This window comes from Euprymna scolopes, chromosome 20, assembly GCF_053919585.1.
Source record: "Euprymna scolopes isolate OS-2025 chromosome 20, ASM5391958v1, whole genome shotgun sequence".
Lineage (NCBI taxonomy): Eukaryota > Metazoa > Mollusca > Cephalopoda > Sepiida > Sepiolidae > Euprymna > Euprymna scolopes.
Window position 1 is genome coordinate 90,680,124 of NC_136501.1, and position 27,007 is coordinate 90,707,130.

The window sequence follows — 27,007 nt, forward strand, 5'->3', positions numbered from 1 at the left end:
TTCCTCAAAAGTGAAGCATAAGAGGCTCCTGTAATTGTGATACCCTTTGCCAGGAAATCTGTCATCACTACTCCGTCCTGGTCCCAGAAGACTGTGAGCATGACCTTGCCAGCGGAGGGCTGCACCCTTGCCTTCTTTGGAGGTGGTGAGTCCAAGTGCTCCACTGCATTGACTGGGCTTTGGTCTCTGGATCATGGTGATGGACCCAGGTTTCATCCTGTGTAATCAGTCTTTTGAAAAACTTTGACTCATCTTCTTGGCACATCTCCAAATTCATCCTCGAGCACTCAACAGTTTTCGCTTCTGGAATGGTGTGAGCAACCTGGGAATCCATCTGGCAGACACCTTATGCATATGCAAATGATCATGAATGATAGTTTCCACAGACCCTGTACTAATCTTGACATCTTGGGCTATTTGGCGAATAGTAATGCGTCGATCTTCCAAAATGGCAGCCTCAACTTGACGGACAGATGCCTCATCAATGGCAGAAGGGAGGCGACCAGGTCTGGTAGCTGTTTCCGCAAACTTCTGGCCATGTTTGAATTCACGATGCCAGCGTTTTACAAGGTCATATGATGGGGCATTATCACCATAAGTTTCTTTCATTTCATCAAAAGTCTCCTGTAGTGTGTGTCCTTTCAAATACAAAATCCTGATCACTGCTCGACATTCAACAGGCTCCATTTCACACCTAACTCAGTTTAAACACCTGTAAAACAGAAACCACAATTAGTTCAGAGCTGTAATTTTCCACATAACCCGTAGAGATATAAATCATTGCACATGCAAAATTTCAGCTAGATCAGACAACTGGAAATGGGTCAGGGGCATTACTTATTACACACCCCTCGTATGGATGGTGGGAGTTGAAGTTTAGATACTGTCCGGTGAAAGTTGGTTTTCCATATACAGATGACGTAAATCTCTGATCAGTGCGGGTAATCAGCACATCTAGAAACAATAATTTGTTCTTTTTGCATCGTGAACTGTATAGTTAGATGGATAGAGTTCACATGGTCTAGTAATGTTTGGACATCTTCCTGATGAAGCCAAAGTGTCATCTCCATATCGCAACCACATTGTTGGCTTTAGTGGTGTTGACCCTAATGCCATTTCCTCCAAGTATTCCATGTACGCATTGGCCAGTACTAAGGACAATGGTGATCCCATTACCAGACCTTCTTCCTGCCAATATCAGATCCCATCATGAAGTATTTAGTTTCTACATAGAAGGTGAACGCCTCCATTATATTGTCAATTAGGATGCAAGTGTGTTCCTTCAGTGAGGCATCAGAAGTCAGTCTCATCAGTGAGTACTTTTGTGAACAGACTCCCTATATCCAGACTCACCATCTGGTTGGAATGAATGGGAGCATTGTTTATTATTTCCACGACGTGAGCTGAATTTTTTTATCTATGATGGAAATTTGCCTCTGATTGGGGTGGCTATATCTATCACGAATCTGCTTAATGGATGGTATGCTGAACAATGGGCATAAATGGAATATCGTCCTTATGAGTCTTAGGGAGACCATTTAGGTGTGGTAGCTTGCTGTAATGCTGTACTAGGTGACTGTAGTTTACAGGTGGTATAAGGTTCTTGTTCTTACTGAGCTTCCTTTCCGTTTTCAAAGTTGGATTCTTTTTCACTTTACAGTAGCCACCAGATTCTATTAAATCTGCCAATTTCTTGGAATATTCTGCTCTATCCATGAACGCTGTAGCATTGCCTTTGTCTGCTGGTAGTATTATGATATCATTGTCACTGTGCAGTGACTTAATAGCCAATATTTCTTCCTTTGAGAGGTTCGGTTTTGGAGGCTTTGGATCCTGAAGTGTTTGCCTCACTTTCCACCTTGGTTCATCTTCTTGTGCCTTGGGTTTATTCAAGGTTGCATTCTCTATTGGAGCTATCATATCTAAGTACGGAATCCCCTTGATGGTTATGGAGAAGTTGAGACCTTTGTTTAGCCCTAATTCCTCAGAGGGAGTTCCTGACTTTTACTTTTGTTGACAATAGCTCTTATTGGTGAATCGTTGACGAGGTTGAATTATTTATCTGTATATTTTCTAATGAGGATCTAAACAAAACAAAAAAAAAGTGAATTTTTGGTCAGAATGTTGAAAATTGTTTTGCTTTATAAAAACAAGCGATAGCTGTTAAACCTGTTAAAAATGATTTTTACAGGGGATCCCCCCCATCTGTTCTCTTATAATAAATAAAACTTTTCGCAGTATTATTCATATATTTTGTAGAGATCATTAGTTTTCAATAACGGGAGTCAATAAACGTAGCAAACGTTTAATTTTAAATGCTTTAACTTGTTCATTTCTTTCTTTAAAATTTATTAAAACTTTTTGTATAAAAGAAATGTTTCAAGTTTATTATTTCAGCAAGGAAGTTTATTTTTTATTTTATTTTTTTCCATAAAAATATTTTTTTTTGCAAAAGACTATTTTAAAAATAAGTAGTATAAGTCAACGAACATATTTCCATAAAAAAAAGATGTAAACTAAATAGTTTTGAATTTTAATAACATTTACAAAATTAGGTTCTTATTTAGAACTCAATTTAAAAAACACAAAAACATTTTTGGTATACGTACTCGTCATGAAACGAAGATATCATATTCCAACAATCACATGAATTATCAAGTATTTTTTTCGTTTAACTAAAGAAATCAAAATTTACGATTTTTAGTGAAATAAAGTTTTAATTATTTTGAAAACAAACAAAATCTTGCTCGTCAAATTGAGTCGTCTTCCTTGGAATTTTAACATATTTTAAAAACATGGTGACTCCTGGTTCTCCAGTCTCACTCACCATAAAATTTGATTGTCTTATTTAAAAAAAACAAAAAAAAAACACTTGATCAATTTACATAATTTTTGGAATATGACCTCTTTGTTCCGCGATGAGTACGTAAGATTTGTTTGTATTTTCTGTATTAAGTCGAATTTTAAATAAAAACCCCAAATTTATTAATTAGTTTTTTAAATTTATGCAGAATACGAGCCATGCTGAAATGTTATTATTTAGAAACACATTTTTAACTAATCAAGAACCAATTAAGAACCTTGATTCCAGTAAAGCAACTGGCCCTGACGGCATCCCAATTATAGTGTTAAAAAAGAACTTGCTCCTATACTTACAAAACTGTTTAAGCGTTGCTTTAAGGAGAAGTGCTTTCCAACACCCTGGAAAACCTCATCAGTATACCCTGTATTTAAGAATTCAGGTGATAAGTCATCTCCCTCTCAGTACAGACCAATAAATCTCCTGTGTCATGAGTAAGTTGTTGGAATCCATATTAATAGAGAAGTAGTCAACCACCTCAGCAGAAATAACCTTCTTAGTGACACGCAATATGGTTTCCGTTCTGCAAGATCTACTGCAGATGTGCTAACGGTTATATCTCATAGGATTAGCGAATCTCTTGACAAAGGCTTCCTTTCTAGGGCAATTGCTCTTGACATATCAAAGGCCTTCGACAAGGTATGGCATAAAGGCCTACTTCACAAGATTTCCAGCTACGGTATAACTGGAAATGTTTTCTCAATCATTAAATCATTTCTCTCTGATAGGCTCATAAGAGTAGTGGTCGATGGACAAAAATCAGAGGCCTGCAGTATTAATGCTGGAGTCCCTCAGGTGTCCATCCTGGACCCAACTCTCTTCCTGATCTACATCAATGATCTCCCTAAACACATACTTAAATCATTCGTTGACATCTATGTTGATGACACGACCATCTACGGCAACATATCAAAGGCTGTAAATGACAAAGTTCTCTCTGATTCTCTCTCCTCTGATCTCGAGCGCGTGGTTCAGTGGGGGAAGACGTGGCTGGTTACCTTTAATGCATCTAAAACCAAACTCCTATCTTTACATCATCAACGCTCTGATCCCCATCTGGCATCCATTGAAATGGATGGTTCTCGTCTAGATGCCCCATGTTTTGACAAGCTTCTGGGCTTGACCTTTACTCCTGATCTGAAATGGAACACCTACATCAAGTCTGTGGCCAAGGTCGCTGGAAAGATGGTGGGATCCTTCTACTGCTCCAGAAGATATCTCACGACTGATGCAATTCTCTATCTATATAAAAGCCAAGTACATCCAAGGATGGATTACTGCTGCCATATCTGGCAGGAGCTGCTAAAAACAGCCTATCCTGCCTTGACAGAGTACAAAATAGACTTTGTGGCTTAGTGGGGGATGCCCTTTTCTCTTCCCTGCAACCTCTCTCCCACAGAAGAGACGTTGCGAGCCTATCTTTGTTTTATCATTATTTCCATGGCAGGTGCTCGTCTGAGCTCCAATCTCTGCCCCCCCCTCGCCAATCTTTTACGAAAAACACCCATGTAGCTGAAACCACTGTCAAAAATTTCCCCACTCTTTATCTGTGCCTTAATCCAAACGTAGATTCCATGAAGAAAGCTTCTTTCTTAGAAGTGCATGCCTATGGAACTCTGTTCCGTCTGCCTGCTTCCCACCTGACTATAACCTGAATGTTTTCAAGTCCAACGTAAACAAATTTCTGATGAACCGCCCCCTGAATTAGACCCTTTATTAAATCTCCACACTAACGTACTGTACATGCAATAACTCTTATCTCTGAGTGGCTTCCGGGCCTTGATAAGTGGTAACCACCTTGTAAAAAAAATTAAAAAAATAATAATCCAAGATTTTTCTATAAGTTTCCTTTAAAAATATTTTTTTTTTCATGAGTTACTTTGTATTTAAATTTCTTTGGTGAATTTAAATCGTTTTCATCTTAAAAATTATTTATTGTTTGATTTTAATTTTGTTGTTTATTCTATGACACAATATCGTTTCTGGGGAAAGTTACTTGGTTGAGGAACGTCCCGGGGGTGCAACCAGCTCCCCGGTTGTTAGACACGATATCAAACGATAGGCACATGGAAACTTCAATGCAACAGGTCGATATGTCGTCGGTTATAACTGGCTGGCATGGGTCGCTTCTTGTCTTCATCGTGTTGTTACAGGCAGCTTTCCATTGTCATCGTTAATGGTAGAGACCGCAGGCTGAAATCCAACGCTTGTACAAAAATAGCAAACAAATGCATTTTTATAAAAGATAATTTATTTTACGTTTAACAATGAGGGAGCATATTCAGTCTACCCGTTGCGTGCACACCAAACTCTTATATGCCTGGCGCGTGCTAAATCCAAGCTTCAGCTGTTTTAAAACAATAGAATTTTATTTAATTCTCTTTCTTCATTGAAGCAGAAAAAGGGGGTGAAAAAGAGTTTTGTTTTTGTATCTCATCATGAGTTCTTTTGGGGTTGATCTTTCAAATTCTATGGTTTTATATCGGTTTAACTTGGTTCAATATTATAAACAAAACTGTCATTCTTGGCTCGAGTCATCTCAGATTGATATATTCTAACATTTTCGAAATCACAAAGCACCTGCTTAACATGTCTACAGAAAAGTCAGGCACAAGGTTTATTAATGTAGAAGCCCCCAGCTTCCCTAAAAGGGGCGCTCTTCATTGTGCTACAATTCCCTGAATTCATAATTCAGTTTTTACAGTATTTCATTGTCTCTTGCTTCAAACATACATAATTCTTGTTTTTGCTTTTTAATTTTTATTAAATAAAGTTCAGTTTCATTTGATTCGTATATATGTCCGAGTTGAAATGAATACTACTCGCTTTAATGAAGCATCCGACTTCAACTTCTTGGACATATCTTTATACCTGACCTAAAATGAAAGACCTTACATTAACACTGGAAAAATGGTTGGATCATTCTATTGCACCAGAAAGTATCTCACTTCTGACACAATCTTCTATCTATACAAGGGTCAAATACTTAGTAAGATGAAGTACTGTTGCCGCATTTGGGGTGGAGCTCACAAGAACACCTTTTCCTACCTTGACAGAGTACAAGACCGTCTCAGAAATTTAGTGGACTATGATCTTTTCACCTCCCTAGTTCTTCTTTCTCACAAAAGATATCTCGAATTTATGTCTGTTCTATCAGTACTTTTATGGTAGGTGTCTGACTGAGCTCCAATCTTTGGTCCCTTCCCGTAAAATGTTTGCAACAAACACTCGTCAATGTTTTTCTTCACGCTATCTGTATCTAAAACTAAACAAAAATTCCATGAGCAGTTTCTCTCCTAGAACTGTCTGTTTTTGGAACACGATACCATGTGTCTACTGCCCGGTTGACTATAACTTGATCGTTTTCAAATCTAAGTTCAATAAATTCTTATTGAGTCATCCATTTAGATAATCTGGCTTTACTTAAGTTCCACCATAACTGATCATGTTGTCTCGCCATCATTTACCTAATCCCAGGGTCTTTTTTTTCAACTGAACTTTTAAAAACTGGCTGAATGAAGTGGGCAGTTTTTTTTTTTTGGGGGGGGGGTACTTATGCATCCTTTGAACCAGACGTAACTCGGCGTTCCATTTGTCTTTCCCCAGAACACAACGTCAAAAGCTCAGGTTTAGCTGTTGTCTGATATAACATGACGATCAGCTAATCACAACACTGGGCGGTCCTGGATATGACCTTAAACTATATCCGATGGTGAGGCCCTAGCTTGCAGGCTTTGGGGAGTGTAGAGCCACCCTTTAATTGCCATTGCTCGCAGGTCTATTCTGACCCGAACTAGTAGTACCTGTTAGGGTCCCAACTATGGGTCAAATAGAAACCGACTTAAAAAAAATAAAATAAAATAAAAAATAACCTGAAAAGGGTTGATATACCGTAAGACAAAAACAACCAACTAACCAACCAACACCACGTGCTGAGTTTTAACTCAACGCGCATGTGCGCACCTGAGCAGCAGACGTGAATTTGGATACCATTTAGAAGAAGAAAAAATCCACCATTTTTTTACATGCAAGTCAGAAAGAGTAGAGGAAATCTAAATTTGGCCATCCTTTTTGTCGACAGTGGAAACTGATGGCAAAATCAATAAAATGTGCAAAACTAAGGAATAAAACAGAACAGATACTACACTTTGCACAAAATATAAAGTTTTACATTCAAGACAAATTAGTCACAAAGGAACCAAAAGTATGGGGGAAATGGGGGGGGGGTCATTGGTCATCCGTGATCAAAAATTATTTTAAAAAAATAAACCTTGGCCCATTAAAAATGAGCTAAAGTTATAGCTTGCTGACTTAGAACGGGTGTTTTATGCCAAACTTCTAGAGTAAATTTGGCGAGTAATCCTAATTCATAATTGTACATAATACTTAATTCGCTGCACCTTATCATAACAAAGGTCTGTATAAAGTTTCAGTTAGATTGGCCCAGTAGTTTCTGAGAAAAATAGAATGGACAGACAGATATACGAAGAGAAATATTACATAGAAAATATCTATCCTATTCTTAGCTAAAATCATCTCAGTCACCATAATACCACATTGACTCTACGGGCAATCCTACTTACGACATTACAATTTGTTCCCAGGCCAAACAATACTATAAAATTATTGTCATTTCTTTGTACCCACCACACCCCTAAAAAACAATAAGCAATTGTAATTGACGAGTTTAAGAGGAAATTGTACTTGAAGCTAAACTGAATCGCTTTTTCCTTCTTTCATTTCCTGTTTAGAAATATTTATTTCCTAGAAAATGGTAAAATAGAAACCGTCTACTTGATGACATCTTCTGGTTTTGAAATCGGAAATAGACAAGCTTGCTTAAATTTAGACTTAGGAACTCCGCATCCCGCAACGCATGAGGCAGTCAAAGTATACTACCGTTTTCGATCTGAATCCAGATCCACAGCATCCTTCCAGTTTCTTGCCGTTGCAATCAAATCTTGATCGGCTATAGGGTGGAACAATAAAGTTGTCGCCCTAAAGAAAAAAAAAACACTACAGCTTTATTTTAAAACTTTTATTGAAAAAACCAATTCAGGTAACTTGATTATGTAGTAGAGCTGACATCTAATCAATGTAGCCGCCTTCAGCCTCAATCACCGCCTTGATATGGGTCCGGAACTGGGAGCATATCTTTTCCACAAGCTCAGCGAATACTCAATGGATGGCAGTGATCAGGCTAGCTTTGGTGTTGTGGGAGGTCATGTTGGTGATGTTCTCAACGTATTACCAAATGAAGTAGTTTAGTGGGTTCAGGTTGAGGGAGGAGGGAAGGGCAGTGAGAGAAGGGTACACAGTTGTAGCACTTCTTTTGAAGCCAAGCCTTGGTCTCTTTAGACTTGTGAGTAGGTACCGAGTCCTGCTGCCACCCTCAGGGTTTGCTGGGCCACCTGATTACACCAGAGGATCACCACACTCTTAAGTACATCCAGATACACTTTAGTGTTGACTTTCAGGCTTACTTCGAAGATATGAGGTGGCATGATGTGGCCCTCACTTGAAACCACATCAGAAACTTTGTTTTCGCCACCCTGGGCATGTCCTTGTTATTCGTGGTAATCCTGCAATGCATTTTGAAGGTGCTGGCAATGGTCCTGTTGTCATAACTTGGATCTGTAGAGAGTAGAAATTGTGCAGCGATGCATGTCTGATCACACTTGTTGAACATTGTGTCACTTTCAGACATAATAGAAGGTTCCTTTCACTCTTGTGATTTATACACAACTAGCCAACTAGTAGTAGATGGTTTGCAACAAAAAAAAGAAAACCGGTTTTCATCAAACAGAAATGGAATCATGACGTCTTTTCTGCTAAGAGGTTAAAATTGAAAAAACATTGACCTTGATCTGCGTATGTCCTAATAATGTGACCTTGACCTGGCGTCAGCCAACTATACCCGGTTTTTTTCTGCGTATGTGCTAATTAAGTTATTTGTTAAAGTTGTTTTTTGCAGTTTTTTTATACGTATGGATTTGGGTCATAGGCTAACAGATAAGGCTGGAAAGCTGTGTTTCGATTTCGATTCTACTTGATGGTACATAAGTATTTTTTTTCTTTTACTTTTGAAATCTCTGCTATATATATTTGGGGAGGAGCTATTAATTTATTTTCACTTTTTATTAACAACACATGAGAAAATAAAACTGGTTTTATAATTAGACATTTTTGTTGACTTTTTCTTATAAATAATCAAATCAAACTTTTTTTTTTATAGTTTTTAGTTTGAACATGTTTTTGATATAGTTTATTTTGAAAATGTTTTAAGTTTATTCTTATCTATATATATATATATATATATATATATATATATATATATATATATATATATATATATATATATATATATATATGAGCAATTATTCCCGTCTAGAATGAAACACCATAGCAAAAGAAACACTAGGACCAGATGTTAATCAAAATGGCCACGCTACCTGCATGTATTTCATGCATGTTTTCCGCTAATAACCATTTGGTTTAATTACAATTCATAAATTGCTACAATTTCTCCGCTCTGATTCACTCTCCTAGTTACGACAATCTTAGACGTAGTAGCATGACAACTTATATTCTAATAATTTTCTAATTTCACTACCCGGAGCTATTATTTCATCTTTTACGCTTACCGTGCTACACCGTAATTATTTTGTTTTGCTTCTACACTTTGATTGGCTCAACGAACATAATCTGTCATTCCATGTTTTGCAATTATCAAACACGAAAGAATTTTTCTTCGATAGATTCAATATGGCCACGCATCTTATCCATTCAAAAAATCACTACCGTTAATTATCTCTTTCATTCTTTTATGTGGAACATGTTAGCAGTGACTTAATGTTTACATCGATTCTTAGCTTAACAACTTCATTATTAAATTAACATTCCCGATTACGCTGTCACTAGAGAGAGAAAGAGAGAGAGAGAGAGAGAGAGAGAGAGAGAGAGAGAGAGAGAGAGAGAGAACGTAACAGATTCTGTGCCTAGTGTGTATGTAAGTCATTCTCTTTATCTGTCCTATTTTTATATCTGCTGTGCTAATACCGCTACTATTAGCAAAACCTATGTCTTGCTAAATAAAAAGCGCAACATCTTGTGTATATGTGTGCATGCATCATTCTCATGATACAGATTAGCGAAAACTGTCTTACAAAATAAACAATTCTTTTTTTTTTTTTTTTTTTTTAGGAGTTATTTGTATAATTTATTTTATTTTATTATTCGTGGACTATTATCTTCAACTTCTAGGTGTTATTTCACGACGTTTTGGCCAATTATTCCTTCAATAATAAAACAATCGGTACGGACCCGACAATTAGAAGAACAAAATAAAAAAAAAAAATGTTGATTTATAAGATCCAAAAATCAACCCTTGATTGCCATTCGCAGTGGATAGAGATGCGGAATATCTACCATTCCAGGTGAGCATTGTCTGGAGGTAGCGGTTTCAATCCCACCCAAAGTCGGTCAGAGGATTAGTTGGCCAAACCGTGGTGAGACGACAGCTATGAAAGGCAGTAATTGCTTTGGATGTAGTTGGAGGATTCGACATTTGTATTCTGTCGCAGTTAATCACCTGACGAAGGCCAGAAGAATAATTGACCGAAACGTCGTGAAACAACTAGATGAGAATAATAGTCGACAAATGAATAAAATAAATAAATAATAATAAAAAAAAAAAAACAGATGTCGCAACATACCACTGGAGGTTCCTTTTGGTTGCCACCTATTAGCAAAATTCGATTTCCTTTCATTGTCTGCAAAAACTCATTTCAGTAACAATTCTCTACCTTCGCGTTTGCCGTACACGGTTTTCTCTTCAAATCCGCTTTTCTCTAAATAATGAAACTTTGAATAATTTTTGAAAATCTTTGCAAAAACAGATTCTCGCTTCGAATACTGTTTTCATTATTAATTGCTATTATGCGTTATCATTTTCCGTAACTAGCACATTTACATCTATCCACACGGACTTCGACTTTGTTTACTTTCGTAAATAGCTGCCAACGGATTTAACACTTTGCAGTTTCGCGTTTGAGTTAATTTTACCATACAAAATTTATTCGTGCTATTACATCTTTTTTTTTTTTTCACCGTTTTTTACTCATGTTTCGTGATTTCCTTTTTATTTTCATGTCCTTCCTCATTTTAGGAGTACTCTTCACATTTTTGCTAGCTTTCATACAACCTGCCCAACCGATTATTCAACCTTTTTGCTATGTTTTATTCCATTTCTTGGTTCAGGTTTCGTAATTACTTCTAGATTCCTTTCTTTTCCTTTTTTCATGGTCAGTTGTCGATTATGCTTTCGAGCACACTTATGCCGATTTCGAACCTTATGGAAATAATCACAAGAACTTTTGCATCAGTTCTTAACTTCACAACATGATTGTTATACAGAGTGGCCCATAAATCACTTTACAGTTTGAAAATCAAATAACTTTTTCTTAAATGACCGTATTTAATTAATTCTTTTTTATTACACAGCTTATAGTGTGGAAATTTGTTCTGACTTAATTACGAAAGATAATGTCTCTTAAGTAGCCTCCATTCTCGGTTTTGCAAAGTCGAGCTCTTTCTAAGCTATTCTTTATGACCATTCTTAACATCGGAAGTTGTAGGGAAACAAATTTCCTGCGTATGTTTGCCTTAAGTTCTTGGATGCTTCGAGGCTTATTTGCATACACTTTGTCTTTAAGATATTACTCAAAGCCAAAAGTCTAGTTCTGTCAAATTAGATGAACGTTGAGGCCATTCAAAATCGAAATTTCAAGAGATTTTTCGATCCTGAAACGTCGCAGTTAACAACTGCATTGTTGCTCTAGCTGTATGTGCAGTTGCTCCATTTTGTTTGCCACCGATACCCTGGCATATTTACTAACTGAGGTTGAACAAATTCAATAGCATATCTTTCAAGAGGATATTGAACATTGAAATGACGCATATAAGATCTTTGCATTGCAACAATTGACTATCCATTTTCAAAGTGAAATTCAATTATTCTCATTCGTTGTAGAACTTATCTATACAAACAATTTCCAAAGATTCTATTTTATAATTCTGAAAATAGAAATTTAAATATATTAATAGAAAAAAGTTATTGAATTTTTTAAATGTAAAGTGACTTATGGGCCACCCTGTATTAACATTCATTAACATTTTTGATAACGCTTTCACTGGAGAGAGAGAGAAGAGAGAGAAAGAGAATGTTCTAAATCGCACTTTTTCGGCATCTTTCTTTTTTTTTTTTTTTTTTTTTTTTTACTCATGTTTCGTAATTTCCTTTTTATTTTCATATTCTAGAAAGAATATTCTTCAGATTTTATCTTTCATACAACCTGCCTAACAGATTATTCGACCTTTTGCTGAGTTTTATTTCATTTTTTTGGTTTAGGTTTCGTAGCTAACAAATAATTTGGTCCGTTACATACACAGACACTATTATATCCGGTTACATTTAAATCGGCCATCATAACATAACACAATAGGACGGCCCATATTCTACATAAGTACAACATGCTCCGGCTTTGAACAATAAACCATATTGGTGATGTCCGACTTACAGCAATGGTTACAGTGAGTGGCCGCCAGTGACCGCCACTGGTTAACAAGACCATACAATAGATGACAGTGCATGAATATTAAAGACAGCCCATTTCATTTCGTACCGGTCCAGTGGGCTCAACACTGGTCATGATCGATAGTGACCGACAATGATCAAATGCAAGTATCAGACTATAAACACCAATGACAATCAGTACTCGATATTTAAGACAGAGAATTACAGAGCAGTCCAATTGAGACCGACATTGGTCATGGCTGACAGTGAACGCCGGGAACCGACAATGAAGTGGGAAAGGCAGCCAGTGGTCACCAGTAAACGCAAATAACAGCCTCAAAACGGCACTAAACATCACTACATGCCCAACAATGCCTGACAGTTGAAGACGGACGTTTTCAGTTCAGAGCAGTTCAATGAAGACCGATACTAATCATGCCCGCCAGTGACTGACAGTATCCGCAAGTAATCGCCCAAAATCAACACTTAACGTCATTAAACTCCAGTGATAACAGTAACAGACTGATTCCACTACCTGCTATTGACAATGTTCGACAATGAAAGCAAGATATATTATGGCTATGTACTTGCTAATATATATATATATATATATATATATATATAGACACTAGTGTCTGTAGATATTTAATAATTATAGTAAATAATTATGTCAGTCCTTTAAGAAACTCGTTTCTTATCATTGAGCACTTTCAGTTGAAATAAAGTCGGTCAATTTGGCTCACATGTGCAGATCATGATATAATGATTAGATGATCACTTTGACGTTAAAAAACATTTTAAAATGTTTAAATTTCAACAATATTTCTTGCGGTTAATGGTGGTCGAATGGATTAGGTCCTTGCTAATGGAATCAGAGATGGCTTTGTTGCCGGGTTTGAATATCTTGACCGGTGTTAATCATGACACCCTGCACACATGATTCCCGAAAGGATGAAGCACTAGTGTCTGTAGGTATTTAATAATTATAGTAAATAATTATATATCTATAATATAAAGCTGAACGTCTGTGTGTGTGGTCACGAATAGGCTCCTATATGGTTGACTATTTTAAAAAACTGATTACACATAATGATAGAAGATGTATCGAGACACAGGAATGGGTGTGTTTGATCTGGTGGTTCATTAAAATTGTGGGGTCTGCGTTCGCGCCTGGTCCACAAAGTATGGAAATAAAAAAATTTAAAAATTAAAAAAAAAAGTTTACAAGTGTTTTTGATATAGATGTACATAAGAACACTTTGATAAGTATGTTTCAACTTAAATAGGGATGGTATAATAAAATTGTGGGGTCTGCATTCGCGCCTGTACTCCATGGAAATATGGCACAAACTTTAACAAAGACTTTTCATATCTATTTGCGTAAGTATACTTTGATAATTATGTTTCAGTTTGAAGAAATATGGTATAATAAAATTATTGGGTGTTCGTTCGCGCCTGACCTCCATAGAATGTAAATGTCACAAAGTTTAACAAGGTTTTTTAAAAGGTATGAGGGTCCACAATAACACGTTAACGTTAATTTTAATTCACGTTAGCTTTTATTTATTTTTTTGAGTTGAATCATATTGTGTCAAATAAATTCACGTTCTTATTAAAGTGAAAGCCAAAAAAAAAAGTCAGAACTTTAGACAATTCTCGACACAAATTTTGCATAACTCTTTTTTCCTTCTCCACTTGCACGTGGCACTCTTTCGAAAATAGATAAATAATAAAAAATATGAACGTTATTTGTTATCGTGTCAAAAGAAGGAAAAAATCCTGCTCACGTGATTATACGTCTTTTTAAATACATTTACATAACCATTTTATTTTTATTTATATATCCGTTTAAGCTTTTTTTTGTCAGTGTACTAGAAGGAATTCAGTTGATTACAACCCTTTCTGCGTGTTCTTTACATTACAATAGTACAACCCTGAATCTGACGGCACAATACTACACCGTTCAATACTGTAAAACTGAAACAAAACTGTTCTGCTTGAAAAGGGCGCCATTTTCTTATTCATATTTATATCGATTCTTTGCTTTAAAAAACTAAAGTAATTACGTGTTTACTTTTTTAATATCACATTTTGCTGTTTCGGATTATTTTACTAAAGTAAGTAATGGTTCATTATTTTTCAAAACTGTTTTTGTTTCTTTGTTTTTCGATATTTCGTCGATATTATTTAGTAAGAGTGTTTAGCAGAAAAGCCAACAAATGACTACCTGAAAAAATAAATATACAAGAAATAAATGTTACCATAGTCAATAAAAGTTCAGTTCATGTTTTTTTGTTGTTTTGAAATAGTTTTTAATGCTCTTTACTTGAAATAATTTCAGCAAACCGAAATTAAAACGGAATTTGAGGCGATAACTGCTTAAATGAATTTTTATATAAACTACACATGCCATAATCGAATATTCCTCAAGCACAAAATAACGGAAAACATTAGAATATGTATATAAATATTCGTTACATTGACGGAACTTTCTTAAATTGTTAACACAGAATGCTCAGGTGCTCTTTCTTCAAATTGAAAATGGGGCTCTCCATTTCAAAGTCACTGCCATTTTAATTTTTTTTTTTTAACTGGTTCATGAATTAAAAAAAAAAAAAATTTTTTACAAACTACTTAAAAATACAAACCAATGAACTTTTCTACCATAAAAGTAATTTATATTGACTATAGTAACATTTATTTCTTTATATATATACAACATTTTCTCTTTGTAAGGAAACATCATTTTGTTGGTCACTCTTGGCTACGAATGGAAACAAAGTTGATATAAAAAATATATTTTCACGAAAATTATCTTTACTTTCATCATATTTTGCTTAGGGTAAAGTTTTTGAGTATCAAAACCTATCTCTTTACAGGCCCCTCCTTTTCATAACCTATCATACTTTCATCAATCACAGTCCATTTTCTGTAGGCTGTTTTTGAACCCAGTCAACGACGGGTACTTCTGCTAGTAATATATATGTATTAGATTGGTGCAAAAGTAATGTCGTTTTTTGACATTACATTGAACATCAAAAGACATTATTTTTTCACCAAAATAATAATAATAATAATAATAAAATATAAAATAATAGAAAAATCTTATTTTTGAAAATTTATTCTATTTCTTTTAAACCTCATGAATCTGTAAGGAAGGTAATTGATTTAATTTCATCCTCTCTCACTACCCTAGCTTCCGTTTCCATTCTATCTCCTCCTCCTCTCTATTTCCTTTCCCACCTTTTCTCTGTCTGTCCAACTCTCTACTTCCCTTTTCTCCCCCATTCTCTTCTTTGACAACTGATTCAATATAATTGTGAAAAAAAAAAAACGTTATTAGCAACTAATCGTTTAAGATAATTCCATTTTTAATGAACAATTATCAGAATGAAAGAATAACTTTTAAGGACGTGGTGATCTTGGAAGTGGCCTCGATTTGCTTTATCCTCGTCATAAAAGGGGTATGTAGTTTGAAAATCACGGAATATCGAAATCATATTAGTTAGAATTAAACTAAAGACCTAAGAGAAACCTAACGACTGTCTAATGTCTTATCTCAGCTGTGAAAATGCCCATCTTTGTGTGGCATGATTGAGGCAAGTCAGAGGCCACTTTCAAGACTATCTGATTCAGCATCATTATATCTGCCACACTTGTTTCTACCCCCTTCCAGGTATTAATTTCATCCGTGGTGGCCCCAAAATCAACAGATTAAACCATTCCTGTTATGACCTGTACTCTGTTGATTGCAGTGTAATAATGGTTCTATGCAGTTCTAGTAGGTCCATCTTTCCGGGTTTTTACCTTCTCTCTTTGAAAAGGAATTATTTTATTGCTAATCGCCTAGCCACCTCTTCCGAGGAATGCTGACAAAGCTGCGTAGGCATCTTTTGCAGAATAAGAGTGCTTCTCCTCTGAGGCACTGACTTTTTAATCCTACTTTTCAACCCTTGTATCACATTTCTCAATTTCTCACGGTGGGAGAAGAATAAATTCCCAGTATATATACTGGGAATTTATTTTTCACTATATTCTATATACACACATATATACCAATAGGGAGATCCGACGTTGTCCAGGATTGAATGAGGATCAACAAATATTCTACCATCCCATATTTTTATTGTCATCAAAATCGGTAAAATCACCCATCTTTTAATCAAACCCCCCTCCCCCCGCTCCGCAGTGTACCGGGAGGAAGCTTCACATGCCTCTCTCCCGTGACTTATTCTACATCGCAATGTAGAGAATCTATTGTTGATTTTATAAAATTATCTGTAAATAATAGCTTCACTTAAAATTTAAAATGCAAAAATCAAGTATTTTTGTTCAGTTGTTTTCTTTTTTTATTATTATTGCATTTTCACCCCAAACAAGGCACAGTGCCATTTTGATGTGAGAGGCTTCTATCTGGGATATAATTTGCAGGGGTACTATGTAGGGAGTTGAGCAGCATGATGTCTGTTTACATTACACTTGAACTTCTGCATGTCAGTACAGTCAGGGAAGCAGGAACCCTGAAGGGGAATTCCAAAGTCTAGCAGTCCTAGGGAAGAAACTATTAGAGTAGAAGGCTTTCTGGCATCTGGGGATTTCTACAGTGATGGGGTGGGATTTTGCTGCTTGTCGGGTTTATTTACGTCCAGGGAATACAAGGGCTTGTAGTTGGTCGAAGCACCTACTATTAACATATGTGTAAAACAAGTAGAGGGATGCAGCATTTCATTGATGGGGGAAAGGTTGAAGCCTAGCTGACCGTTTGGGACCTATTAGGTTGGTGACTCTCTTTTGAACCCTGTCTAAGAGGGAAAGACTAGTAGCAGATGCACAACCCAAATGTGACAGCAATACTCCATACATGGGCGAATGGTGACCTTATAGAGGTACAGGATACTCTTAGGCATAAGTAACTTTCTAGCACAGTAGAGAGCTCACCTTCTTTGCAGCAGCCTTGGCAATGCCCTCAATGTATCTGTTCCAACTCCTGTTCCCCGTGAATGTTAAGCTGAAGAGTTTGAATGAAGTACTTTCAGGTAATGTATCATTAGCCATGGCTATTAGTGATGGAGAAGATTTCTTGTAATTATTAAAGGAAAAAAACTTAATCTTGGCAGCATTGAATATTACCAACCATTGAGGAGAGTGGAGTTTGCTATAGAACCTCAGTGTGAGAACATGTGCTTCAGTTGCTTCCTTAAACCATTCAGTGGTCTCATTTGAACACTGTTCTGCAGAAAGAGAAAAGATATTTCCCTATGGAGCATTTGTGATGTGATCCCTGATGGCATCCCAGTCAACCTTATTGTAGTACCTTGCTTTGAGCAATGGCTCTTCAACTTGGGGTCAAGAGTTTAGGGTGATGTCTATCATTATCACAGCATGATCAGCATTCTGGAGTGAGAAATGGGCATTTGTTACACAATCCTCAGGAATTATCATCAGAAGTAGGTCCAGAAGTGAGGCTTGCTGGTCCTGATGATCTGGGAGATGGGTCAGAAACATTACTGTCTGTGTCAAGGAATGTAATCTAGAAAAGTTATGGATGATGCTACCAGCTATATCTGCATAGTTAGAGAAGCCAAGCCAATTCCTTTCATTGACATTAAAACCACCAAATACAAATACATGTATTTGGGCACTAGTGTCTAGGGAGAATGCTACATCTCTGCTGTCAAAGATTTGATTGATTAAAGTACAGTCCTGGATAAAGGGAGAGCGATAAAGAAAATATAAGTAGATAATGCTATGTTGTAAAGCTAGTCTAAAACACATATGAAGCTTCTGATCCTAGTTTAGATTCCCTAGTCATGGGGAGGGTATTACGAATGTAGACTCTTAACCCCCCCCCCCCAAAAAACCTTCATTTTGAATGTGTCCCCCCCCTCCGTCTTATAAAAAAAATATACAGTTGATTTTTATAGCCTAGGCATTTCAGCTTGTGCAGTGATAAAACTTGTGATGTTAAGTTGTATAAAAGTGTTACCTTTGGTTAAAATCTGACTTCCTTCTTTAATTGGATTTTTTTGATTATTGATTTTTATCAGATGGATTCCGATAGGAAACCTACATAAGAACACTTCCAGACACATCAAGTACCTTCATGTGAAACTTTTAAAAAAATCAGCGCAGCCATTTCAGAATGCACACACACATACACACGAGGGGCATTGCAAAAGTAATGCCTTCTATTTTTATTTCGCCCGAATGGGTCAGAGGGGATTACAGATTGCATTGTTATGATGACTGAACTTATGCATTCATAATCTGTTGACGGTATGAGACTCTAAGAAAGTAACTTTCTGTCAGAGACGTGTGTCAGAAGCAGAAATGCATGATTGAATTCCTGGCAAAAGTGCATTGAAAATGGTGGTAACTATATAGAAAAATAAATTATGAAGCCCAAAAAGTCACTCGTTTTATGGTACCACTCCCATCTTCGTAGTTCTTCAACTTTTTGAGTTTAAAAAAAAAATAGTGCTTTACTTTTGGAACAATCCTCATATATATATATATGTGTGTGTGTGTGTGTGTATGGTTTGTGTTATTTTCACGTTTCGATTCATGAAACCTCTGATCTGTATTTTGTGTAACTCTGCACGGAATATCAAAGTGAGCCCTTTATTTAATCCACGGGCGGACTCCTGATATATAAGATAAACCTGAAGAAGGTCGGAAGTTATGTTACTGAAACGTGAAAATAACAATCGAGATGAGAACATTAGTCCGAAGAATGAAAATAATACGAATAATCAACCTCCATTTAAATTCAAAACCATAATATCTATTTCTGTCACCATAACTTAGTTGTAGTTATCTAATCTAATTAAAATTTGAAATTTTTTGTGTAGTTTTCGACTTTTAACAAAAAACGCATATACATCAACAGAAATACAGTCCTGGATATGACCTTAAACTATATCCGATCGTGAGGCCCCAGCTTGCGGGCTTTGGGGAGTGTGGAAGTACCCTTTAATTGCCATTGCTCCCAGGTCCACTCTGACCCGGAGTGGTAGTACCTGTTAGGATCCCAACTATGGGTTGAATAGAAACCGACTTGAAAAAAAAAAAAATATTTTCTATTTTAAAAAAAAAATTTCTTCAAAATCACTGGATTCGGCATTAAATAACCTGAAAAGGGTTGATATGCCGTAAAACAAAAACAACCAATCAACAGAAATACAACCTTCTTTTCCCTGGTTAAGTAATTCCCAGTAATTAATGGAAGGTTGAGAAGTCTAGGAACACATTCCATGGCGCATTGCAATGACAGAAGTAGCATATATTTCCTGTTAACAAGGATAGAAATATTTCCTACAAAAGTTTCCGTCTCGTTAGCATATTTCGGTTTCATTTAGATTAATGTTTTTTGTTTGTTTATTTGTTTTTATGAAAATCGTTACGGACAAAGCATGAAGCCACTTGATGTAAGAAGCTAAAAGGAGCTAAAATTTTTTTTTTTTTTTTTAAATACTACTTCAAGGTCAAAACTTACCAACGATAAATGTTAGATGGAATAGATTCTGACCAAGAAAACAGCAATTCTTTCCTCTTTGTCAGAAACATTGCTTCTGGAATATGAGGACTAAAGGACAAAATAAGGGAAGCAAGAGTTATGAAGTTGTTGAAAGTAAACCCAAGATCCGCTACAGCCATAGATCATTTATAAACATATCAGTAAATACGATTTAAAACATTCACACCCTTAACTCTGGCCAGGTTTCAATCCTATACATCATCGTATTGAATGCGTATGTCTGATAGATTTTTCCCTCTCTCGACAGTGATGACTAGGGCTGTTGTGACAACATATTCTCTTCATTGTTTTGACTCTTGAGTATGTATCTAACACAGTTAGACACAATTAATCAACTGAGAACCACATCACTCTACATAAAAGCATATAAGATATCAATGGATACACACTCGAAAGTCAAAATAATAAAAAGAATATGCTGTTGTCCTAGCCCTAATGATAACACTCTGCTGGCTAATAATGGCAGAATTCCCTGGACTTATTCCATCCATTCTAATGATCATGCAATAATATTATGCATCTGCAAATTCTGATGAAACTTGCATTATTATCTGAAGGCAATTGAACTGTCTATTTGCTAGCTTTTATTTTTTTTATTTTATCAAGACCAAAAGTCACTCGAGGATTGTTTAATTGATCAGAAAATCGAAAATGAATGGATTCAACAAAATTTGATTATTTATGGGAGATGCTTTATAACAAATATTTGTTGACATTGGAATTGAAGATGACCACTAGACACAGTTTATTTTTTTGTGGTTTTACTCTGGAGAAGTTTAAGATGATTTACCGTTTCTTAATTTTTAATACAATTTTTTTTGCACGAAAAGATTTCATGTCTTTTTCATTTATTTTAAGTTTTTCAAGAAGAGTTATAGAAAAAAAAATTTTTTGTGGTTTTTGTTTTTTATTTGTTTGTTAATTCTTTTTTGGAGTAGTTTTTAATTTTTATATCAAAGAAAAGTTGAAATTTATTTACATTTTTATTTGTCAGATAATGGAGTAGTCTGAAGTGAATGCCTTTTTTTTTCTTTTTTTTTCTTTTCTTTTTTTTTTTCTTCAGCAAATGGTTTCTTCTTCGTCCAATTTATTTAGAAACTCGAAAGTCGTCTGCTGCTTCCATTTCAAAAGTCCTATTTTCATTGGCTAATAAAACTCTTAACTAAATGATTTTAAACATTAGAAGTAAATATATCCCTCTCCTTCATAACCACCCCCTAAAAAAATTATATAAATACTTAAAAAAAAAAAAAAATACCATTATTTTATTTATTATTTTTTTTTTATGGGATTTCAACGGCTGTTGGTCGCACCTGCGATCAAAGCTTGGCATTTTCATCGGTTCTTGTCAGCGGTTGATTATGCCCGTACCAATATCACAAAAATCCGGGTCAAATAATGCACAAGTACCCTATTTTGTTTTTGTGTAATTCTAAAAACTTTGTTTTTTAATTCTGTAATCTACATGTCAAAGAATTTATGCTATACTACTCCGTCCTAAGTAAGAGGTAATGCTTGGAAAGAAGATAGGGTACAACTTTACTATAGTGTGTCATACAACCCAATTGTTTATTTTTGAATAAAGGCATTTCAGGGAAAAACATTATGTACTAATGTGTAATGTCCAAATTAGTATAATTTCTAAAAATTATGAAAATTGGTTCAGTAGATGTGCTAAAGCTGATTTTCAGGAAAAAAACAAAAAAAAAAACAAAAAAAAAAAAAAAAAAAAAAAAAAAAACATGCACTATATCGATAAAAACAAGATAGCCGACCTGAAAGATAGTATCATCAGAAAGCAGAATCAAACAGTAGAATGCAGTTATCTTCCCCTGATTTTGATCTTCTAAAGGGTTAATTTACATAATGTGAATAACAACAACTTTGAAAAATTCTGTTTTTACTTATAATTATTTTTCTACTCTATAATTTTTTCGTAACTTTTTGAATTTATACTAATTTCAGCATGGCATGCAAGTGCGTAATGTTTTTCTCTGAAATGCATTTTTCCGACGACACACTAAAGTTGTACCAAACGTCTTTAACCCATTTTGGAGACTACAATCTATGAGCAAAGAGAACTCAATCGATAAACAAAGCACTAGAGTGTAGTTGCACTGTAGGTATCATGACGAACATGTGCTACACTACTATTTTTTCAAAGGAGAAGGTAATGTCTGGGAGGATGTTCTCGTGACAACAGATGCTACACAATCCTTGCCTTCACAATTTGATAGAACGATAGTATAATTAATAGGAGTTCTAGTATAGTTTCAACATCTGATGTTGGCTTAATTTACATCAGTAATAGAAGTCCTAGTATAGTCTCGACTTCAGACAGATACCAAAATCTCCATTAATAATAAAAGAAGTCTCTATCGAAAAGAAAAGAGTCCAAACTGCCATAGAATTATCACCAAGGAAAACGAACCTAAATTTGGATTGTGGGCAGAGGAATTGGAGATGATTTTGCCTTTCTATGTATTTGTTCAAAGTAATATTTTTCTTTCAAAGAAAGAAAGGGAAAAAAAAAAATTAGTTGATACAAATAAAACTGTCATTCGTTATTTATTTATTTATTTTTTTTTCAATTCATTATTTTATCTATTATTACAAACTGGTTTATTAACTTGTAAACACTCATTGCCTGCATATCGCGAGGAAAGAAAAGAAAAACAATTTTATACTTTCTTGTTCTTATTCAGACCATTTAACATTTAAAAAAAAAAAAAAAAAAAAAAAACTATCACAGCTTCTTTGATCAAAATGCATATTTTGTTCAGAAAATGTGAAAACTTGATGTTACAACCATACCTCTTGCAAAAAAGTTCTCAACCCAAGGGGAGACAACTAAAAACAAGAAAACTATTACTCAATTATTCAGAAAGTTTCAATTAGTAAATTTTTTATTGTACAAGTAATTTTTTTATTTTTAGAATCCACTTAAACATGATCTTAATACTTTTTTTTTGTTTTTCTTTTACAGTGGATCAGTACATTGAAAATGGCAGGTAAGTCAGCTTTCAGTAGGTAATTAGTGTGAATATATATATATTATTTTAATTAGAATTCATTATTGAGATAAGTATTATTTATATTTATTTGTTAGTTGTTGTTTCACAGCGTTTACCATTTCTATTATATATTATACCATTCAGTACGGACCCGACCATGGAAGATTAGATAATAAATAAACGTGGATTCATAAGATAAAAAAAATCCAACCTTGATCGCCCAGAGGCTTACTTGGCCAAAACGTGGTGAGACGACAACAACTACGGATGGCAGTGATTGCTGAGAATGCAGTAAGGAGATTCGAAGTTCCTATCAGTCGCGGTTACCACCTGATGAAGGTCAGAGGAATAGTTGGCTGAAACGTCGTGGAACAACAACTAATAAAGATGAGAATAATAGTCTGCAATAAATAAATTGTGTGTGTGTGTGTGTGTGTTAATATCGCTAAAGAAAAAAAGTAAAACGCCAACAACAAATCTTAAATTTATAAGCGATAAAAAAAGAATCATGCATTCAAGTGGTGTTCGACTGTGTAACCCATGCTAATGATGGCTAAGAACCAGAAACATGCATGTCCATAGGTATACTTTTATGCATGTAAAAATAATACTTAATGCATATATATATATATATATAGTAGTAAGTTATAAAAATATATATGGCAATTAAGCTACACAGAATATTCCGCGTTTCATCTACACTCGGAAAAGTCATGATGAATCCGAGCGTGGATGAAATGCGGAATATTCTGTGTAGCTTAATTGTCACATATATTTCTATAACTTACTACCTAGCTCTACCTATGTATTGAGCACTGTTGAAGTAAATACTTAAAGTTTATGCATAAAATAATACTTTCATATATTAATTTATGTGATTAAATGAAGTAGTCATCTATATATATATATATATATAAAAGCAAAAATGTATGTGTATTCGCTTTTTGTGTATGTCTGTAAAAGGCTTTTTTCCGAGAAGCGATCGGTGGGCTCACAACTTAAAACTTTTTTATATCACGTCTAAATCATAATATCTACGAGTTAACAACGGAGATCGCCTGTCTATTTAATTTGCTCGACTTTGAAAAGATAAATATTCAACATTTTCCGCTTGCTGCATGTGGATTAGGCTTTTTCGTATAATAAAAGCGACACTAATTCTGGCGGTATTTTTCCGGTCGCGATCGCCGGAAATGTCCGAAAGCAATCAGATTTGATCAATGTGGAAATATTTTCCTTATATCAGACAATTGCTATTCAATTTGGACAATCCCCTTTTTATGGGGAGCTGGTTCCCCCCAACATCTTGGGGGGGATTAAAAAAGCGTTCCCGCAGTAAATAAAAAACTACCCTGCAGTCAAAGTTGACCTCATTAAGTAATTAAAAACGGGCACCTGCTAATTCTAAATAGTTAAATAAATTCAAATGTGTTTCCGTTAGTGTTTCATGGTGGTCCAGTGGTTAAACGTCGCATGTTTTTTTTTTCACACTTTAATTACCAACTTTGCCTCAAGGGTTCAGGTTCGATCCTCCATACTTACCTACCAAAATTTTTATTTTAACCCCGACACAAACACCCGGGTGTTTTGATTTACTCAAAACCGCACACACCTCCAAACATCCGAGCAATGGCGGGTACCCCCAACTAGTGTATATATGTATATATATATATATATGACTACTTCAACCACCTTAAGTCACACAAAACTCCTGTTCAGGTCAACTTTGCACCTATTAGCCCGAACCAAACGATCTGTTTAACATGCAGCAAAGTTTGCAAGTCTACTGCTGATTTGATTGTTCATAGGAATACCATTCAACCTCTAGAGGAAGTTAACTCGATGGAAATTGTTCAATTTGTATGTCACAGCTGCTTCAAGATGTTCAAATCTGCGGCGGGAGTGCAGAGTCATCTGAGATGGCATGGACAAGATTGGGAGAACTCAATGTGACGACGATCATCTGGAAAAATACAGCAATCATAAACATGTATAAGGAAATAACACAATTATCAACGTTTCGTCTTTATTTGAAGACTTTCTCCAGATATTGATTTAAGGAAATAGACGTACAAGTGCAAACTATATTTCTATCTTATAGTGCTATGATTTCTGGAGAAGTCAACAGAATTCATGGATAATCCAAGCTGTTATAGTTGATTTCCCATTCATTCAAAAGATGAAAACTCCAAAATATGTTCTTTCATGTACACTAAGTATATTACCATCAAATACGGTTACTCCAGTTTGAAAACAATAATACACAATAGATTTCTGAGATATATATATATATATTGTGGGGCAGAAATAGTAGATGCTTTTTTAAAAAAAAATACATGAAATGTAAGATTTTATTGAAAATGAGATAATTTTTTCGTCAACTTATTCAAAAAGGTTCGCCATTTTATAAAGTCAAGTGTGAAATATGATTTTTTCATGTGATGCCCATTTTCGGTGGTGCATGAATGTGTTAAAGTTTGTATCCATTCTCTGCAGCATGTCTCTGTCTATTTCTGCAATTAGCAGACAAATCGCTTCCGTTAATTCTGCAGTGTTACATGACGTTTTCTGATAACCAAGTTCCACGGCCAACAAAAAAACATCACATTTGGACAAGTTGGGTGGGTGGGGTTGCTGTTAATTTTCATCAAATCTGGAAATAAACTCATCGCTAAAAATTTGTCAGAGAACATCCATTGAATATGCTTCATCCTGCAGAAACGACACACATCGGATTTGAATGTGATTTACTCTTTGAGTAATATTGAGTAATATGCATCTAATTCAAATAATTCTATCAAAGGAAAGAGACTCATTTGGAGGCCAGTTCCTTCACCAAAATTCTTGAAAACTGATTTCACAGAACTTTCCAACGATTAGAGAAGCATGGAGTTTGGAGAGGATAGGAGCCAGCTCAGCAGAGCATTTTTTTTTTTTACTATAGTAGAGATAAGATCAGGCTTACATACCTTAGAGGTGTCAAGGTCTCTTATGAACGTGGGAAGGAGTGATGATCAGATCATTGAGTTTGGCTTTTGTCTGCAGTGGGCAATTTTGAAGGGAGTAGTTTGAGGGATCTAAAGTGTAGTTTAAAGTAAACCACTAGGTAAGCAGTTTATTCTTATCATTATCTATAAGCAACATTCATGATGCTTGAATGACGGGGGTGAAATAGTGATTGCCCATTGTTTACCACGCATTATATACTAGCAGGGAGACCCAACGTTGCTCGGGATTGAACGAAGCTCAATGAATATTGAGGAAAATGAATGTAAACAATGACTCCATCTTTTATAAAAATTTGCAAATTCCCCCAAATGATATTGCTGACGAATGATAGAGGAAACCATAGTGAGGATCGATCGCTTCAAGTACTTGGACTTTGTGTTGCTTGTTAATATCTGATGACAAATGCCCGAATCAACAATGTCACCTACAACCCCGTCTGTGGTCTTGACTTGAGATCACGATTGCGACAAAAGTCTGAATCTATCAAGCACTTATTCAGACGATCCTTCTTTGTAGCAGCTGCAAAACCTGGCTGATGAGAATTAAGCATCTCAAAAGACTAGAAGTGTTCGACCAGTACTGCCTCTGCTGAATTCTGTGGGTACACTGGCACCATTTTGTCTCCAATACCCAAGTCAGGATGCAATGCAGGATCATACCCCTAAATCAGTCTCTTTTAAAGAGGAGAATTAACAGGTTCAGCTATGCTGCATGCTACAACACAGAGCTCATCCACGAAACAATAACTCTAGAATCAATCCAAAATTGGTGAAGATGTCCATGGGAACTAACTACAAAATATCAAAGCTGACATCGAATTTAACTCCAATTCACAAGTGCTTAATACTGGTTCCGAGACTGGTTGCCTATCACTATTTTGGTCGTTATGGACTATCATGTTCTTTACTCCTCCGAGATGTGTGTTCTATGGGAGGAACTGGTTCAACCCATACCGAGTAAATGCTGCCGCAAGTTCAAGTAAGTAGTAGTAAGAATTATGTTATAGTGTATTT

At 35.4% G+C, this 27,007-nt stretch overlaps 1 protein-coding gene across 1 annotated transcript in view; it reads left to right on the forward strand.

The window, feature by feature from the left end:
* The window catches only part of LOC145241628 (uncharacterized), a 194,199-nt gene that overhangs the window by 116,429 nt on the left and 50,763 nt on the right, over positions 1–27,007 (forward strand). The window contains exon 3 of the mRNA XM_080104711.1: positions 22,958–22,982. Within this exon, the coding sequence (XP_079960837.1) occupies positions 22,958–22,982 (25 nt within the window). The remainder of the gene's footprint in view (positions 1–22,957; positions 22,983–27,007) is intronic.